The sequence below is a fragment of the Haemaphysalis longicornis genome, unplaced genomic scaffold, assembly GCF_048455015.1.
Source record: "Haemaphysalis longicornis isolate Haplotype H1 unplaced genomic scaffold, Haemaphysalis longicornis Haplotype H1 scaffold_261, whole genome shotgun sequence".
Taxonomy (NCBI): Eukaryota; Metazoa; Arthropoda; class Arachnida; order Ixodida; family Ixodidae; genus Haemaphysalis; species Haemaphysalis longicornis.
Window position 1 is genome coordinate 262,632 of NW_027526320.1, and position 19,563 is coordinate 282,194.

Sequence of the window (19,563 nt, forward strand, 5' to 3'; positions counted from 1 at the left end):
CTTAGGTCCACGTTCTTCTTTCGTGGAATCAGCCTACATGCCCGGTGCGGGGTTGAATCGTCGCTAGTGATAATTGCAGCATAGTAAGCACAGTTCCACCCGCAGGAGCACGCTGTCTAATTTCATCGCAAAGTGAACGCAACCACAACGCACACACAGCTTCGGCTCTCGTGGGCCTGGGTGCAAAACGTCGTTCTGGCAGACAGTGCTACGTGAGGGAGCAAAAAAGTTGTTCTATCAGACGCAAGTTACTGTCCACAGAAGAGTGGAACCGTGGAAGGTCGACGCGCTACTTGCCGCCATGATGTAAACAAGGAGATAACAGACATGTGACTTCGCCGAACCTGCAATAACCATCGCAACCTGCACCGGCGCCGTGGCTTGTGAGCTTGTGAAAGTCGGCACGGCTTAAAATTATACCTGTACATTTATAATTGCTCAGGACTTATGAAAGTGAACGTGCAAAAAAAGATTTTGTGTGTTTCTTTGAGAGCTTGTGTGCGCGGTTCTCATTCTGTTGTTCGTCAGGTGACTTTTGGCAAATCCGCTCAGTCGCCGTTTACGTCCTTGCTCCTGGGCGACTGCTAGCTTCCTTTTTTTTATTATTTACACGATTATTTTCAAAGCACTGACTGAGGGACCGGTATATTTGTTTTCTGCGAATGCCGTTCAGACCAACTTCGGTTTTGCCTTGAGTGTCCCTTTAAAGGGGCCGTGCAGACAAAACAAAAGTTTGGTTCCTTCAAAAGATGGCCTCGTTAGAGTCATACTGGCAGCACTTTTAACACACACTTCGCTTAAACAAGCTATGTAATTAAGGAGAAAAGGAATGACCACATGACCCACTATACTCGGTGACAACTTAAGAACGGCACCGGAAGTTGCCGCTGTGCCTTATCACCGTAGCCGGATGTTTTTCCGCGCGGCGCAAGTAGGGCGTTACTGGGAATATTTTGAACATGGCGTGAGCCGTTCCCGTGATTTTTTGGACTTAATATGCTTATAAACGACTCCAGTGACGACAAACAAACTGCGTGAGACAAGGCAGACGATATCACGCATTCATAGCAAACCCTTTTCAAAACGCGCGCGCACTGACGTCACGGGTCTGGCGCTTTGGCGGAGTGATACACTACATGAGGTGGTGCCGTTCTTGAGTTGTAACCGAGTATAGCTCATTTCGCACAACAGAACCTATGATGTCATAGGTGCCCAGCTGTGCGATTGGCTGAGGCCGGCAAAAGCAAACGCAAATTAGGCAGGGCTTATAAGCTTGCCGAGCGAGGAGCTATTAGCGCTTAAATGTAATGCCTATTCATTTTACAGCAGTAAGAATGGTGGGGTAAACAATGAAAGTTATGAAAATACACTTCAAACATCGAAGTACCGATGCGCACTGCTGTTGGTACTGGGCGCACTATGCTTGTTTCAGGTGCACAGCCCTGCGGCGCTTTAGAGATGCCTGCACTACACGGTAACTTTCAATGGACAATTGGACTCTCGCCCGCAGGTGCTCATGTATTACAATGTGGCACTCGGTAGACAACTGGTTCAACGACCTTCCGAAGGCCTTTGGAAGAACGACTGTGTAGCACAGGTATTACACGACACTGGCCGATTGTTGTAAGCGACGTTATCTTGCGTGAAACTGTTTGTCGAGCATGCCCCATGTTTCATGAAACAATTACTACCTACCGTAACAAAAACAAGCCAGGTGCAAATACGGTCAAAAAGCAACGGCAGACAACGGTCTGCGGCTCAGTATGGTAGCGCCATCTGGAGGGACTGGTGGTAAGCGAGGCTGCAGAGCTGAATGACGCAGTAGAAGTTCGTTTGAATGCCCGCCCTTGTGACGTCATTACAGACGTCATAGAAACACACGATGTGGTGGGAGAATTGAAATTTTAACTTCAATTGATTAATTTCTCAGTGAATACGGCGTCGTTTGCTGCCGGACAAGCGCTGGGGCCACTATAAAAATGAAGTCTTTCGAATGAAACAAACTTTTATTTTGTTGCATGGCCCCTTTAAGTGTGAACAGGCTGGAGCGTTTCCTGCCTGTGAAAACATGCAGCGCATGCGACGGGCGCACCGACGCAGCTGCAGATACCACCCACATGATGCACGTGGTGTGGCAGGCGGTAGTAACATGGCGTCAGCACCGACTGTGAAAGGGTGCAGGTAGCCCTAGCAACCGGTTCTAACCACTCACTAAAGTGCAGCACAAGGTGCATATGAAGTTTCTCATGCAGGAAAGGAGGTGTTAATCTGGGCGAAAACTGCACTATAAAACTGCATTGCAAAGCACTTAGGAAAGCACCCCTGAGATATTCGCTTTGGTGGTAAGCCCAGCCGGCTGCCCCAAGCACTTCGAAACTCATGCTCCCCCATTGAAGCAAGTTGTCAGGCTCCTCCCACTACCGCGTGTGTCACGTGTCGCGCATCATTTTACAACTGAAGCAGAGGTAGCTGCTAGTGCGGAATATCAACGTGGGTGTCAGAAGAACGTGCACGAATCACGTGCAAAAACACTTCATGCAGTTCGCACAATTCCTTACTGATGGGTAGCATGACCTTTGCTGCTCAGGATCAGGACATGAGTTGTCAGGCTAGCCCTCATACAAAATGCCACTTCCCCTGTGCCGAAAGGTGGCAGTGAATGCACCGTCAGTTGCCAGTGTGTACTGCTTTCAGCATTGCATAGCCGTCTTGGTAGAAAGAGGTTTAAGGGCTTGACAGGTTTATTTTAGAGCGAAAGCTTTCGTAGTGGGACCGATGGCATCCTGTCAAAAAACTGATCCATTTCCCCATAGATTGGTTGGTCTCGACCGAAGAGCTCTGATTACACCTCTGAACACACGGTGCACGCGTGAAACCGGGTTTACATTGTGTCCGAATGGTTACTTGAAAATCGCGAAAAAGGGACAGTTCTAGATAACACAGTGCACGCATCGATCGCGAAGAAGGAGTGCCACGTATAGGTGGTATACGTTTAGATCGTTCGTAGATGTGCTTGCTTAGTGTGCGAAAAATGGTCGCATGGGTTCGTTCTCTTCATTTGTGATTTGGGTTTTTCAGCGAAGGTTTTGATGCTTTTTTGATGCAGTTTTGATGCCAGAAAGCTTTCGCTCTTCTTTCAACTTGCTTTTTTTCCTGCCTTTCTTGCACTGAGAAGTAGTGGTTATCTCAGGCTGTGGTGGACATGCACCGATCCATTTCGATGCGCCTTTTTTTTTTTTTCTTGCTTTCTGGCTTGGGGAGGCAGGCAGTGCCCTGATGTGTTCTCGTGCCAAGGTGTACACCACAACACTGCAAGTGGCATTCAGTTTTCTTTATGTGTACCGTACAATTGAGAGTGCTAGCGTTTGCCACGTGCTGCTTACTTCAGCAGGGCCTGTAACTACAAACCTTCGGTTGTGAAACACCACTTCAATGCAGTATATTTCGGCATAGAACTTTCTCAGCGCCCCTTGTAAGCTCCATGTACCATATTTTCCCACGTATAACCCGCCCCTGCGTATAACCTGCACACCCATTTTCTGCCGACGAATAAAAAAATATGTATCCCCGCGTATTGCCCGCATATTTTATACATACAAGGATGGACCAAAGCTACTACTGAAGCAATATTACACATTTGTTTATGCAAAAGGGCTTGCCTAGCTGACCACGTAACTAGATGGCTTGCCGCATACATTTTTTTCAGGTTGGCATATTGTTGAGCTGCCTGTGCAAAATAAGCACTTTTAATGGGATAACAGTGACTTAGTCGCTATTACTGCTGTAGAGGCATAACGTCCCAACACACATTGCGGTGAAGCTGCGTTAAAGGAAATACCTCGCATATAATCTGCACCCCTACTTCACCCTGAAATTTTCGCATTTGTTGGTGCGGGTACTACGGACGAAAATACGGTAGTTCTTGACCCGGAACTTGGTTATTTTGTGAACTCGCTGCACACGGCATGTATGACTCGTTGTTTTAGCGACTGCTTTAGTGCAAGGAGGAGTTTGGCAGCTTGATACGAGTCCCACCGTGTCTGTGTGTAAAATGTTCTGAAAAGGGTGTGGGCCTTTTAGAAAGCAACAAAGTGTACTTAGAATTTCCACCGTGGGCAAATCAATTAATAAAGTGCATCACTAATTTTTTTTGTCAAGCTACGTTGTTTCATTCTCAAATTCTCACTACCAACCAAAAAGACAGTTTCATATCTTGTGGTGCAGCTGAAAGCCAGTTAAGGGGTCAGACTGGTCTTTAGGTATGTTTTTTTTTTATTTACTAACCAATTTTTATAAAACTGCACAGCATTAGGGAGTCTTTTGTGCTGATTTCAAATCTGCAATTAGATTTCTTGCAATTAGATTATTTCTGGAAATAATTAATGGTTAATTGCCACTATTTTGGGTCACAACTACAAAATGACTGCTCCATACAGAATGGTTATTTCCATGTGGCTGGGTGGGCAAATGACTAAAGAATACAACGTTGGAAGAACTTTTTTGATTTAGCTGTTTTTGGCAATTTTACAACACGGTGAACTTGACTGCTCCCGTGCTCTGCCAGAAATGGCTCACAGGTGTCAGTTCAACGCAATAATAATTTTCCAAAGCCTCCACTTGAAGAATTTGTTTCCAACATTGTATTCTCCACATAATTAAATGTCAGAAGAAAAAAAAATTACAGTTGTAGTTGCTCTGGGTGCTGAGATATCCGAGGGCTAAACACTAGCTGCGCGTTGCAAGAAAAGTGACATTTTACTATCGAATTCTGCACAAACTGAGCTGTAGATTGCACTTTTGAAATGCTCTTTACAATAAAATATGTTTCCTTGTGATGAGGAAATTTGCAGACTGATAGAAAAATGGCCGTGGATGCCGAAAGTGCCACTTTTCTGAAAACGATTTTTTGACCGCTTTTCGGCCCCAAAGACCCATCTGCCCCCTTAAGAGCCAAAAACTGGGAATCCCAGTCGAAAAACACGACAGAAAATATGGCAGGATGATCCTGTAATGGAATGGGACATTCTGTTGTTTGTACAACAGAAATATTTGTCGTGCAACAAAAATTCTGTAGTTTTACCAGAGATATTCCTGTCGCGCAACAGAGCATCCTGTAGTCCCAACAGAGATCCCTGTTCTACGACAGATGTTTCTGTTGTACAACAGAAATTTCTGTTGTGCAATAGAAATTTTTGTTGGTTTTTTGGGGGGGAGAGATTAGTGAAAGTTTCTGGGAAAAGATTGACAGCGGCGATACTTTTTAAATTGGGAGAACTTGTGCAGGTGGTACGAAGTCCGAGTGTGCTGATTCAAAAAGTTAATGTTGAGATTTTGTGACATATGTGGTGTATGGCAGCTAGGGTAATTCTTAATTGCCCAATCTATCAAACTGTTTATTTCAGCAGTTTTTTTTTTAGCACTCCTAGTAACAAAGAGCCTGTGGTACATTGTGAACAAGGCACCTGTGCTATTTGGTGAGCATTTCATGGCATTCACAACAGTCCAGGGGTATGCCAGACCTTTTTAACCCCTGTGTAGAGTAATTTGAAAATGGGGCAACTAGCACGTGGGCTTTTGTGGTGTTGCTGGTAGGTGTTTTTTTTGTCTTTTTATTTATTTCAGTTGCACGGACTGCCCTTGATATTCTGAGTGTTTGGGGTGGCCAGCTGAAATGGGAAAATGACGAGCAGGCCCGAGATGTGGAATGTCAAGTGAACGCATTGCTGTGTTCCTGCAGACGATTGGCTCACGCTTGAAACACTGGCTTTCTTTTTTCTCAGCTGTGCATGATATCAGTGGTGCTCTTTGATTTACAGTTTTAGACTCGCCACGAATAGTCCACAGGTAGTTCAAGGATTTCCCACGCCACAGAAACGTGTGAAAATGGAATTCTGGACTGCTTCTCGGGGAGCCCGTGGCGATTCCGAGACTGATAAATCGAAGAGCCCCAGCGTTCGTGTGGTAGTCTTCACTCGTACGGAAGTTAATTTCCACCTGAAAGCAGCGGCCTCTTTGTTGTCAGCATGACCAATATTGTTAGGTGCACGTGATGAGCGATGTACCCAGCTTTCTGAGGAGGCGGAGTAGGAGGAAGCACCTGGGGGAAAATTCTACTGGGTGCGGGAAAGCTTTTCGCGGGGTTGATTTATCGTGCAGATTCACGTGATTGGCTGCGTGTGGCTTCTTGCACTGTGTGGATTGGCTTCCGTGTGGATTGGCTTTCTGCACCGAGTAGAATTTGCCCTTCCTCTGGAACTTGTTCTAGCTTCTAACAAGCGTGCCAGCTTCAGCCGTGCCGCGCTTCCTCCCTCCCCCCCTGGATGGATCCTGGCACGCCTCCCGTTCTCTGCATGTGCAGGAGACCGTGGGAGTGCACTGCAGCCAGCTGGCGCAGGGCATGCTGGGCCTGCTGATGCTCTGCCCCCAGGAGGTGGCCCACCTGCGCAAGGAGCTGCTCATCGCTGCACGACACATCCTGGCCACCGAGCTGCGCAACAGCTGAGTGCCCTCCTCCTCCTTCCTCTCTTTGTCTCCCTCTCTTCAAGAGGACTGTGATTTGGGCGAGTTGGTGAAAGTTCATGATTGACAATCCAGCGCGCGAAAACACGGCACAAAAAGAACGAGAGTTAGACAGGACAGCGCTGTACTCACAACTGATTTATTTCGAAGAAAACATTGGTCATATATACAGATCAGTCTCCCACGTGGCGGTAACTTATTGCACCCGCTAACCACAAACAAAAAAAAAAACGCAATCATTAATCGGTTTGCACATGTGTAGTCTGGTTTACTTGGTCATGCAAAGGCGTCACTCAGATACGCGTATTCCCGGTCATGCAGCACTATTGAGGGCGTACTTATACAACGGTCAGCAGCTCGTCTGATTTGAAAGGCCTCGATAATTTCCCGTGTTGTTTTATCTTTGTGTCTCGACAACACAGTGGTTTCATTGAAAAGCGGCTCACAATCTTGTTTGCAGCAGTGTTTTGCCAGGTGGCTGTTTGGATTCGTTTTAAATGAACGCTGGTGCTCGGACAACCTGGTGTTCAGACACCTCCCGGTTTGTCCCACATATATATGTCCACACCGAAGTGGTAACATATACTCCGTATATGTATATATATATATATATATATATATATGTCCACATATATATGTCCACACCGAAGTGGTAACATATAGCTCCGGTCCCTGCACCTGAATGACCCATATTTAATTCCAAACTCAGATGCCTTAGTAAAGTATCTTGAATCCTCGAACCCAGGAACATGCAAGGCTATGAGCATTGATGTGCAAGATTTGTTCTACACGATCCCTCACGATGAATTAATGAAATCAGTTAAATTGTATATCACTGAAGAAAATGATGAAGTAGGTTTCATTCAAAAGTGCGGCGTGTCAGTCAACAGTTTTATGGAGATCCTAGAATTCTATCTGAAATCAACATTTATTGAGTGGAAAAATGAATTCTTCGTTCAAAAACGAGGGGTGTGTATTGGCTCAAAGGTGGCTCCTATGCTTAGTAATATATTCCTAGGTAGGGTTGATAGAAATATCGAAAGAAACGTGTGCGGCTTGGCAAAGAAAATTTTTCGTTATGTAGATGATTTTCTAATAATCGTTGAAAATAGAGATCTGAATGCAGAGGGCCTTTTAAATGTGTTCAATGAGTGCGGTCTCGGATTACAGTTCACATTTGAGCTGCCAAAACTGAACAAACTGCAGTTTTTGGATTTAGAATTAACTTTCAATACAGGTCATGTATGCTGGTGTTACCGTCCTAGATCTCAAAAACCAGTGCTAAACTTCAAATCAGGTCATTCGAAGGTAATAAAAAATGGGATCGCATTTTCTTCATTACGCTCAGCCCTTTCAAAGTCATGTGACCATCAGCTGAATGACAGCTTCTCGAACCAGATAAGTAGAATGCAGACGGCTGGCTACCCTGACAATGTTCTCCTCATGGTCGTGCAGAAGTTAGTCAAATGGATAAAAGGAAAAGATACGGCAGGTTCTGTGACGCAGCCACCAAGGCAAAGAAAAAGATACCCCGTTGTGATACCGTATAAGCACCGGCTCTCTCATAACTTAAAAAACGTGGCAAAAAGATACGCTGTCGACATGGTATTCTCGGCTCCAAATAAATTAGGAAAATTGTGCAGTAGGGTTGACCGAAGATTAGCTTCCCGGAATACAAAAAAAGTGTGCCCGATAAATCATTCAGACCCATTTGTGAAATGTGCAATGGGTGTCGTGTATATGTTACCACTTCGGTGTGGACATATATATGTGGGACAAACCGGGAGGTGTCTGAACACCAGGTTGTCCGAGCACCAGCGTTCATTTAAAACGAATCCAAACAGCCACCTGGCGAAACACTGCTGCAAACAAGATTGTGAGCCGCTTTTCAATGAAACCACTGTGTTGTCGAGACACAAAGATAAAACAACACGGGAAATTATCGAGGCCTTTCAAATCAGACGAGCTGCTGACCGTTGTATAAGTACGCCCTCAATAGTGCTGCATGACCGGGAATACGCGTATCTGAGTGACGCCTTTGCATGACCAAGTAAACCAGACTACACATGTGCAAACCGATTAATGATTGCGTTTTTTTTTTGTTTGTGGTTAGCGGGTGCAATAAGTTACCGCCACGTGGGAGACTGATCTGTATATATGACCAATGTTTTCTTCGAAATAAATCAGTTGTGAGTACAGCGCTGTCCTGTCTAACTCTCGTTCTTTTTGTGCCGTGTTTTCGCGCGCTGGATTGTCAATCATGCTCCCTCTCTTGTTTGGTTGAACCTGAGGCAGAGCACGAGTCGCTCATGCTCTGGATTTGACATCCACCAGCTGTGTGGGTGTTCGGAAACTTTCTTGAAGTTTGTTTTGAACATTGTATTATCCCTACATTTAGGTATCAGAAGCAAAAAGAATTACGATCGTACCTGCTCTGAGTGCCTAGATGTTCGTTGGCAAAACGCTAGCTTCACGTTGCAAGAGATGTGCCGCTTTACCATCGAATTCTGCACGAACTGAGCTGCAGAGTGCACTTTAAAGTGCTATTTACAATAAAATACGGTGCCTTATGATGAGAAGATTTGCAGACTGATGCAAAATTGCCGTGGATGCCGAAAATGCCATTTTTCAGAAAAACATTTTTTTGGCTGTTTCTTGGCCCCAAAGAACCATCTGCCTCCTTTAACTGCACTAAGCTGAAGATGGCGCTTTGATAGCTGGTGAGAAAAAGTTAATTTTGGAGGCCACACATTGCACAGTGAGAGGGGGGCCAAGCTGGTGTCTGTTGAAGGATCCAGACCTCGTCGGCTGCCAGGCCCCTTGAACTCTCCTCTCTCTCTGTTCCCCATATGCAGAGTTTGTTGGGTGCATGGAGCAGCTGTTTGACGAGAACATCCTCATCGGCTCTGGCTGGACGGCCTACGAATCGCTGCGGTGAGTAGGGGTCGGTGGCCGCCCCACCTCTTTGCAACGTGTAAATGTTGGCTGCATACTGGTTATTTTGTTCATTCAGGGTCTCCCCTCGATACCTGACCTGTTATTTTAAAAGATACCCTAGTACAATTTTCAGAGTATATTCGTAATACAGAAACTGGCATGACTGCAAACTGCAGGCTTTCACGAAGCTGTGTATAGTGTACTCCATTTCGTACATTGCGTGCAACGCTGCGAATTCTGGGGAGAGTAATAGGGCGCTTCCTGCGATGAGGAAAGTTGGGCACACGGCTTACGTGCACAGTCACTTGAAGTGCTGATGTGGTCACTGTAGCATGCTGTACCAGTTCTCTTCTAATCTCGCTTCCACATGCCAGATGCCTGTGCCATCTGGAATGTAGTGGCTGGATGGAGTGCAATAATGAAATTAGAAGTGCACACACACACGCACAAAAAAACTGTGGTAGATTCCTCTGTCATAGGAATAGATAAAACATGAAAGCGAAATGTGCAGTGAAATCTGCAGCTGAGCATGATTTGTGGGTCGGCGGCTGTCTTGTGAGTGTGCTTGGCGAGCGACGTCCTGCTGGCGGATCACTTCGGCAAAGGTGTACTGGCGTCATTTCTGTGACGCGTATGACGTCAGTGAAATCTTGGTGTATTCCGGCATAAAATACTTTCATGTTAAGATAGAAAACCCGAAGAGGAACAACCCCAAGTATAACGTACTCTTTAGTTCTAAAGGCTGCTTCCCCGCAAGAAGACCCTGTGTGCAGGGGTGCACCCTTTACAGGCCGCTTGCTTCGTTGTACCGGCGTCACTTCCGTGACAGATATGACGCAAGTGAAATCTTCGTGAATTCTGGAATAAAACACTTTCATGTTAGACAAGGGCTCGGGTTTAATGCTTCTAAACCCTGTTACAGTGAAACCTCATTACAAGAGACACCTTGACAACAGACACGTGGTTATATATATGAGACATTTTAATGAAAATGGTTTGGTTGGTTTTCCATTGTCCGCCATGTTATAGCAGCATTGCATACAAGAAACCTTGTTTACAAGAGAAAGGATTCCAGGGTCCCTTGAGGGTCTCTCATAATGAGGTTTTACTGCACCACGAGCGAAAGCAGACTATGCACACAGTGTTTTGTGAAAGTTTGCCTTGGCTTGAAAATTCATAGCCTGTGCTCTAACTGACTCTATAGGGTGATTGGATTCCTCCTTTCGCTTTTGCTAAAGGGCACACAGACAGCCAAACCGGTGTGCCATCGATGGCGAGAGTTGGGGACGAAAGCTAACGAAAGCAAATCAGCGTTTTCAGTATTGTGCATCGTGTTTTTCTCCAGTCTTTGTTCCTGTCAATTCATGCAGCGCAGTGTTTTCCTATAGTATCAGTCAGTATACCCTCGGCTAGTCATGTGGCTTGCTCGCGCTGAAGCGCACGCAAAAAACGGCCCAGCCACTGATGGGTGATAAGTCCCAGGTGAAGCAGCTGTTTCACTCTTGCCTAGTCATGTGGCAGTGCAGCTGCAAAGTTCTGAGCAAGCGAAGCGATAAGAAAGGAGGGCGTAGCTTGCGCGCCGGGGTCTGAAGGTCATTGCGACGCGATGAATGACCTTGAGAGATGTAGCATGCTGAACGTTCGCTCTAAAAAAGCTGCGCAAACAGTGTTGGAGATAGCTCAAAGCAAACTGGCCTGGCACTCTATGTGAGAAGCCGGTGTGTACCTTGCACCAGCATACTATCACCGGTGTTGCCACCAGTAGCAATCGTGTGCGTGGACGGCAAGGGGTGCTTGAACAATCACGACTAGCAAGTGCGGGAAAACGCGACCTTAGTCTGCTGCCGACCTTGTTTTGAAAACCGCTCAAGGAACGAGAGAGAATGCGTGTTCAAAGCAGGACGCGGGTGGTGGCTGCCGGCCGCATGAAAGTGGAAATCTCGACGCGGTGGAGCTTAGTGTGATTTTTGCAATTCGTTGTCATTTTTAAGCCACCCAGGTCTTGTAAATACCTTGCCCTCGGTACTGTGTGTGCAAATGAAGTGCCAATCAGTACAGAGAATGCAGTTGGTAACATGCACTGCAAAGGGAAATTTGACGTCCTCCTCAAATGCAGAGTTACGGCTACAAAGGAAAGCTGTTCAGCTTTGTCAAAAATTTCGCAGTCGAAAAGAAATATGTCCTGGTCCAGGATACATGTATAGCATACAATGCACAGAAACATAGTTTCCTGACAATAGACTTCCTCACGATTTTGAAAGGGCCGTGTCCTCTGCTTAAGAAAACGATGTGACCGCGAACAGCATGGTACTTTTGCTGTGGGGACAAAAACAAAAGTTTGAACTCGTAGTTAGGAACAGGAAAGTGTATAACTGAAGAGGAAAGTGTATGACGACTGCATCTTACCGGCACTCACCTATGGGGCAGAAACTTGGAGGCTCACTAAGGGGGTTCAACTTAAATTGAGGATGACTCAGCGAGCAATGGAATGGAAGATGATAGGTGTAACGTTGAGGGACAAGAAGAGAGCGGAGTGGGTCAGGGAACAAACGCGTGTTATGGTCGTATTAGTGGAAATCAAAAAGAAGAAATGGACGTGGGCAGGGCATGTAATGCGAAGGCAAGATAACCGGTGGTCATTAAGGGCAACAGAGTGGATTGCTAGAGAAGACGAGCGTGGCAGGGAGCAGCAGAAAGTTAGATGGGCAGATGAGATGAAGAAGTTGGCGGGGATAAATTGGTCGCAGTTAGACAGGACCGGGATAGTTGGAGGTCTATGGGAGAGGCCTTTGTCCTGCAGTGGGCGTAGACAGGCTAATGAGGATGATGATGATGAGTTGGGGAACTCGCACACTGGCCAATACAGGGGTGCAGTAGCAAGACAACAACACAGTAGAATGCCCTAAACCAGGGGTTCTCAAGCATTTTGGTCCCAGGGAACCCTGCTAAGTTCCGTTAAGTGCGAAGGAACCCCCCCCCCCCCCCCCCCCTTCCCGCCATTTTTCATTCCGTTCATGCTACTACATTAACGTGCAATAAATTCAAAAGCAAGCAAGGGTATCGTTTTTTTGCCGTCGACTTTACGCGAATGCGTACGCTAGCGGCACCTATCTCCAAACAGGAGAAATGCGCATGGGGGTAATATAAGGCCGGGATTCAAGTGCAATAGTTTAACCACGTGGCCCGTTTTCGGAGTCTGGCTGGCTACAAGCTGCTGGCGAGATTTATTGCGCAGCTCGCGTGTTTCTGCTATGCGCCGAGATGTGCTTACTGACACTCGGGCGTGAGTAATGGAGGTTCATTAGATCGATCGTACCTAAGTTCACCATATAAGACTTTGCAACTGCGGAACCAGGGAAAATTTATCAGTGGCTCGCGGAACCCTGAGGAGGGGCCTGCGGAACCCCTAGGTTCCGCGGAACCCACTTTGAGAAACCATGCCCTAAACCAAGGGTCCAGGGGCAAGAGGGTGGTTGTGTGAGCAGGTGTCCACTCTGCTGTGTGTGCTACAGGAGTTGCACCAGAGCAAGAACAGTTGGAGTGAAGGTGGTTTGAAGTGCTTGACGACCTTGTGGGTCAGAATGGAATGTTGCTGGTGCCACGTGCAAATTTGCAAAGGGTGTCCTAGTGGGCCTTCAGACGGAGGGCAAAGTGAGTACTGCTGTGTGTGTGTCGAGATTGGGGGGCACGTCGAAGGTCTCCAGGAGGTCAAAATTAGTGCGTGGGCGTCGCTTCGGCACATTGCACCCCCACAATTAATCGGCTGACCCCCTAGGTTGTGCAGTAATGAATCACCTGTCCCCCCCCCCTCCTCTGCGATTGCAGGCCCCTGGCGTACAGCACTCTGGCCGACCTGGTGCACCACGTGCGGCAGCACCTGCCCTTGGCGGACCTGTCGTCGGCCGTGGCGGTGTTCTCGCGCAACGTGCACGACGACTCCCTGCCCCCCTCCATCCAGACCATGTCCTGCAAGCTGCTGCTCAACCTGGTCGAGTGCATCCGCGCGCGCTCCGACCAGCAGGACAGCAGTGGGGGCGGCGGCACCGGCAACGTGCGTGCTGCCTCACTTCTTCCCCGTCCTGTTTTTCGTTGAAAGCAGTCGCTCAATCGACGCATGCACGCACCCACGCACAAACAGACGGTGTCCACACTTTGAGGCAGGTGGGGACTGGTCCTGCATAGTATCAGCAAATTTACCTTTCTTTCCCAGAATGTCAATAGGCACACCATGAAAGGGACATGCGTGTGTAAGAAATGGCACTAGCTTGACAATTTTTTGCCAAATTCATACTTCCGATGCTTTGTCACTGCGAAAGCAAGGATCTTTAAAGGCGATAAACAGGAGGAGCAAGTCCCTTGCCTCCATTTGAGTTGGTAGCAGCCGCAGGTTGCTCTTCTTTGATCCGTCGTTTGCTTTGTTTTCTTGGATGACACCTTGTGCCCTGAGGTCATAATTTCAGAACGGGCCTTTTGCTTGTTCAGTTGCCATTATGTAAATGAGTCTGTCTAACGGGAGTGCGACATTCTGTGTAGGCAGGGCGGGGTCTAATGATAATTCAGCTTTGTGTGCAACTACAGAAAGAAAGCACGGGTTGCAAATGTGTGCGCAGGCCGATAAGTGTGGTGCTTGCTTTGTAGGGGACTTGTAATGAGCCAAAGAAAAAGACATAGGGAGAGGTGGAACTTGTTTTCTTGTTAGTGACCGCAATTGAGCGTAATGATGTCACTTGCCAAAGTTTGCGATGGCGTTGTTGTTTAAGCCCTGTAGTAGAGGAGCACCTGTCTCTCTCTCTCAATGAGAAGGAAGAGCTTCTTTCTTTGCCCCCTTTGCGGTTTAGCCTGCTGTGGCAGGTGTGGACACGAGTGTTGTGGTTGGCGGGGGCCATGCAGGTGGGCAACCTTGTGCAGGGGCGGGAGCTGCTCATCCGCATGCTCGAGGTGTTTGTGCTCAAGTTCAAGACCATCGCCAAGCTGCAGCTGCCCATGCTCATGCAGAAGAGGTGAGTGAGCAGGGGGGCCACCGCTCTACTACCGCCAAGGTCTCTTCTTGGCACTCTTAAAGGGGGGTGGGGGGAAGCCAGGAAAGGCTAGTAGCAGATATTTTCGACTACGCAACACGTTTACGACTAAGCAGGCAAAATTCTGCCCTCGTTCTCAGCATCTACGCTGCGGATGCCAAATTATATACAGTTGAACCCCTTTATAAGAGACACGCACCGGGGAGCAGTTTCTGTCTCTTATACGAGATGTCTCTTATAAGCAGGGAACATGTTTTCACTTACTAATCAGACCCTAGTGTTCAATGTGGGCACCGTATGACTAAAATAAGCTCAAAAGAATGCTACAGCATGCTGCAAAAGATTCATTCTAATTTATGTTTGTCCCCCAGAATTTATGAAACAGTTCTGAAACATTGTTTGCTTCATGACTGTATTTGCACTGTTTTTTACAATGGCTTCTACAAGCTTTTTCTTCTTTCACTGTTTGTGGAAAATGAATCGTAGGTGTTGAGTTCACAAGCCTGATGAATAGCCAGAGCGCACAGCTTCTTCCGCTGTGTGCTGAGGCTATTCATTACGCTTGCAGGACTCTACATCTGCGATGCTTCTTGATTGGAAGCTACAGTAGAACCTCGCTGCAAGAGACACTGTTACAAGAGACACTTGGTTATAAGAGACATTTGAATGAGGACAGTTTGGTTGGTTTTCCTATGTTCACCATGTTAGCAACATTGCATGCAAGAGACCTTGGTTACAAGAAACACATTTTTTGGATCCCTTGAGGGTCTCTTGTAACGAGGTTTTACTGTACGCGCTGGGGAGAGCCCGCATGTGCGGTCGCGCTCCAATGGATGGCAGTAAGCTTCAACCACTTCTGTAAGTTGCATTGCCATTGGCAGGGCTTCTCATCGTCATTTCATAGCTGACTGAACCACTGTGTGTTTGCTGAAGTTATAACAAATAGCGACTGCAGGCGTCTGTTGTCCACCTGTGTTTCCACAATGGAAGCAACTGCAATTAGTGACTGGTGGCACTGCATCTGAAGTTAAAATGTCTGTTACAAGCGAGATTATTGATTAAAGTTCAAGCATGACTTGTCCCTTATAACCAACTGTCTTCTACATCCAATGTCTGCTATAACAGAGGTCAGTTTAATGGGAAAGATGGGGCAGCCAACCATGCGGGTGAATAGTGTCTCTTATACCCATTTGTCTCATATCCATGTCTCTTATAACGTGGTTCAACTGTACAGTCAAACCCAATTATATTGAACTTACAAAAGAAATCTACCAGTTTGATATAGGGCATAATTCTTTATAAGGAGGCTATGGAATTGGATGTCACAAAAGCACGTCGCAAACCCAACAAGGGAAAAGGAAGCGTGGCGGGTGGGCCAGGGCCATTTTTTGCATGGGGGAGCATTGACAGCTCGCCTTACACGGCGCAGTAGGAGAGCAAGGATGTGGAGGGTAGAGAGCCGTCCGCTGCCAATGAGCAGCCAGGCCACTTTTTGGTGTGTGCCAGCGGAATTTCTCCTCCGCCCCGAGAGAAAGCCAACTTGGAGGGGGGCACTTCTGCAGCATTTGGCGTTCGATATAACAGGAGTTGCTGGCATTTTTTGTTCGATATAGGCGTAGTTTTGCTATCTATTTTCATTGCCAATATAGTGTCACCAGAACTAGTTCGATGTACAGGATATTTCGATGTAAATAGGTTTGATATAGTCGGGTTTGACTGTACCCCTGTCACACGGCAAATGTTATAACAGAGTGAATGACATTCTATTAGTTTGGCACTGCATGAGAATACTAAAAAAAATCTACACAAACGGCATTTAGTGGTTGAATGAGTTTGGGGAACACGTTAGCTTCCAAGCCTAATAAGTAGCCTCGACAGCTGTGGTCCATCGCTTAACACGAAAATTTTGACAAGTGTGGTGAATGGCTCTTCGTCCTCCATGTGTTAATTGAGTGCACATCCTGCAGTGAGGCCAGAAAATGGTATTTACCTAAGATTTATTTGAACAGATGTTCACAAACAAGGGTCTTCTAAATTATCTTGCCAACATCAGTTTTTAAAACTCATCTCGTACAGTGCGTGACCTCAGAGCCTACGGGCATTGAGTGAGGTCTTGATGGTTTTTTTGTTCACACGGCATGCTATTGGAATCTAGGTGCCGTCACGTCTCAACTATAATCCCCTTCATCTGTCATTATGAACATCTTCATGTTTTTGTCTACGGGCCTTTTACACCCATATATACAGCATTTTTAATGCTCTTTGGTCTTAGATACCCGTGCGCCAATAAACACAAATATACAATACAAAACATTGTGAAAATTTATTAACAAACTGTAGGGCACTGTGTTTAAAACCTGCCAGTAAATCAGGGAATGTTTTTCGCTGCCTGTTGGTTCAACCAATATGTTTCCAAAGCTTTGCCACGTTTGCTGCTACCCAGATACGGATTCGTTACTTACTTGTCTTGGCTTGTAACGTGAATGTCACCTAGAATGAGTGCTACACTTATTTCATTTCAAAAACAAATTCACTGTGTTTTATTAAAAACATTATGGAAGCATTAGGCTATTATCTTGTCATTCTGCGAGTTTCCCAGTCGTCACTGGTATCACTATCAAATAACAATTGTTTGGCAGTGTAGACCCGCTAGGCCAAGCCGAATGTCACTTATAGCTAATGTCACTCGGTTTGAATAACATTAGGCTTGCCGTGTGACAAGGGCATGAAACTCTGGAAAGTGACGTATTCTCCGATGCTCTGCCTTGTGCTCATGTCATGTGCTCCCACGGACTGGGCTTGGGGTGGTCTGTGCAGCAAGCAGCAGGGTCCCCCGTCGGAGCCCAGCCGAGACGACAGCGCCCGTGCCAGCCTGCAGTTCTCCGCGTCTCTGGCCGATCTCAAGGAGGAGAAGGTGGGCTTCTTTCCCCCCGTTAAATGCTGACTCGGTATGAAGGATTAGTTGCATGCAAATACAGGGAGGGGCGTTGACCACCTGGGAACTGTTTGCACTTAGCCATAAGGCACAAACACTGCTCGATGTGGATCGGGAGGTTGTTTGGCACAGGGGCCGTGAAACACGCATTCAGCGTGGCTGGCAAAATCACGATGTGAGGTTGTGTGGTGTGGGACGTCCGAGCCAAATGTTTCTTGTTTGCAAACTGCAGGAGTGTAAGAGTTGGGCTGCAAAGCTTTCCACCTGTTTCATGTGCCTGTTTTGAGTATTGGTTGCTATCCTTCACGCCGCTTCTGTGTGCCATGAGCGAGAATTTCTGCCACTGGTCAGCTTTGCCACTTCCAGCAACGCCGGGCGTTGTAGTGGCAGTGCTTGCTCTCTGTTGATGGTGGCACCTTTTGTCGATTAGGGTTGCCGGCAACTAGCTTACACTCTACTGTCTTTTCTTGAAAAAGTTAAGCAGGAGGTTCTTAAAGGCATGGCGGAATGCGAATAAATACAAGCGGCAGAGCGCATAGCATCCAATACATGCGGCGTCGTCATGCATGCTATATTACAAGCCAATTTTTCATGCTGTTGTATCCAATGCTTGCACAGTGTATTTCAGTGGCAACTTCCTTTGAGTGAGCTGTTGATATTGTTGATCAGCAAGTAGTTTTCAGCTTGGTACCTGTTCGGTTGAAAGCGTAATGTCATCTGCATACAGTGCGTGGGGAAGATTCTGCATCTGCTGTAGCTGTCCTGGAAGACCCAGGAAAGTGGTATTGAAGAGAAGCGGAGACACTACCGAGTTTTGCAGTGTACCGCAACTGCCAAGAGAGATTGGGTTGGGTTTTATATAATCAATTTATAGTACAGCGACAGGCCCAAAAAATCTCTGTAGTGCTGATCCAGTGCAGTTATAATGGACCTCTCCAACTATGCAAACACTGTGAAGTCACGGAATAGTACACGTGCGCAGCTGTGGCACCTACCGGCAGCCCATGTGTGCTACTATCTGTGGGGAGCCCAAAAAGAATGATCTCATTGCTAGCCACCTACATTTAGTGGGGTTCACAAGGATTTTCTTGGCATCTATAACCTTCACAACACTAATGTGTACTGTACGTTACACTGACAACCAGAGCAACACTGTGCGCACTGAATAGCTTTCTGAAGGTTGGCGCTCTTGTGGCATGTACCAAAAATGTTTCTGGGGGTGCTTTTTGTGTCAGCTACATACTGAGGTAGGCTCAATTGTTTTTTGTTTGTGAGGCCAGTTTATGCAGATGGCTGCCTCAGGCAGCGTATACGTTACCTGATGAAGCATCTAAATGTAAACAACCACGTTGTCTTCGTGATGCACACTGCATATTCATTGTGTTTGCTGTTCATGTAGGGATGGCTGGTTACGTTTCAAAATCGAAACAGCTTTCTACAAGAGGGCTTGTACAACCCTATCGGTGCCCCCGGCCCTTGCTGCAGACGTTTCTAGTTCAGCCGGATTACCGTCACAGCTCAGGCCGCCTCTCCGTGCACAAATGTAGAGCACATCCTTTTCTTCTATCCTGCCGCCCTGAAGTCCCCTCATTACCCTAACCCTCCTCCCCCCAACAGGGGGATGTGATCGGCGTCGGCTGCCCTGGCCTTTTTTGCGGAAGAATACCAATGGGTCTTAGCCTGTCTGCAAACAGTCTCGCTCTCTCTTGTTTCCAGAAGAGGAAACGGAGAGAAGTATTTGTGCAGTTCACAAAGTAACGCTTCATCCGCGCATCATGAGCCCAGCGTAAATACCCCAGTGTTGCCTGCTCGAGATCCTGCCACGTAGTTTGGAAAGTGTCCATGAGATGGCGCTGTTGTCCTGCTGCACGGTCGGTACAGTGCACTGCTCATGTGCCACATTGTGAGCACGGCAAGACCGGCTTAGTGAACCTAGCTACTGTGTCGTAGAAGGAGTTTATTGCCTGCTCAACAGATGTCGGCACCGTAATGTTAATGAATGCATTCAGGCAGAAGTTGTTGGCTGATGTGTGCACGATTTTCTGAGCTGACACAGTGGCTCCTTCCACAGTGCTACAAGGGTTCTTTCGATAAGTGATAGTGCCGTTAGTGCCAATTCCATCATTCTCGTGGAAGGAGATCGCTCGGAACTGT

The 19,563-nt window shown here is 46.9% G+C and overlaps 1 protein-coding gene across 1 annotated transcript in view; it reads left to right on the forward strand.

The window, feature by feature from the left end:
* The window catches only part of LOC144172843 (transformation/transcription domain-associated protein-like), an 82,073-nt gene that overhangs the window by 42,346 nt on the left and 20,164 nt on the right, over positions 1-19,563 (forward strand). The window contains exons 10-14 of the mRNA XM_077701461.1: positions 6,359-6,497; positions 9,375-9,453; positions 13,282-13,507; positions 14,365-14,456; positions 17,292-17,388. Coding sequence (XP_077557587.1) covers positions 6,359-6,497; positions 9,375-9,453; positions 13,282-13,507; positions 14,365-14,456; positions 17,292-17,388 — 633 coding nt within the window. The remainder of the gene's footprint in view (positions 1-6,358; positions 6,498-9,374; positions 9,454-13,281; positions 13,508-14,364; positions 14,457-17,291; positions 17,389-19,563) is intronic.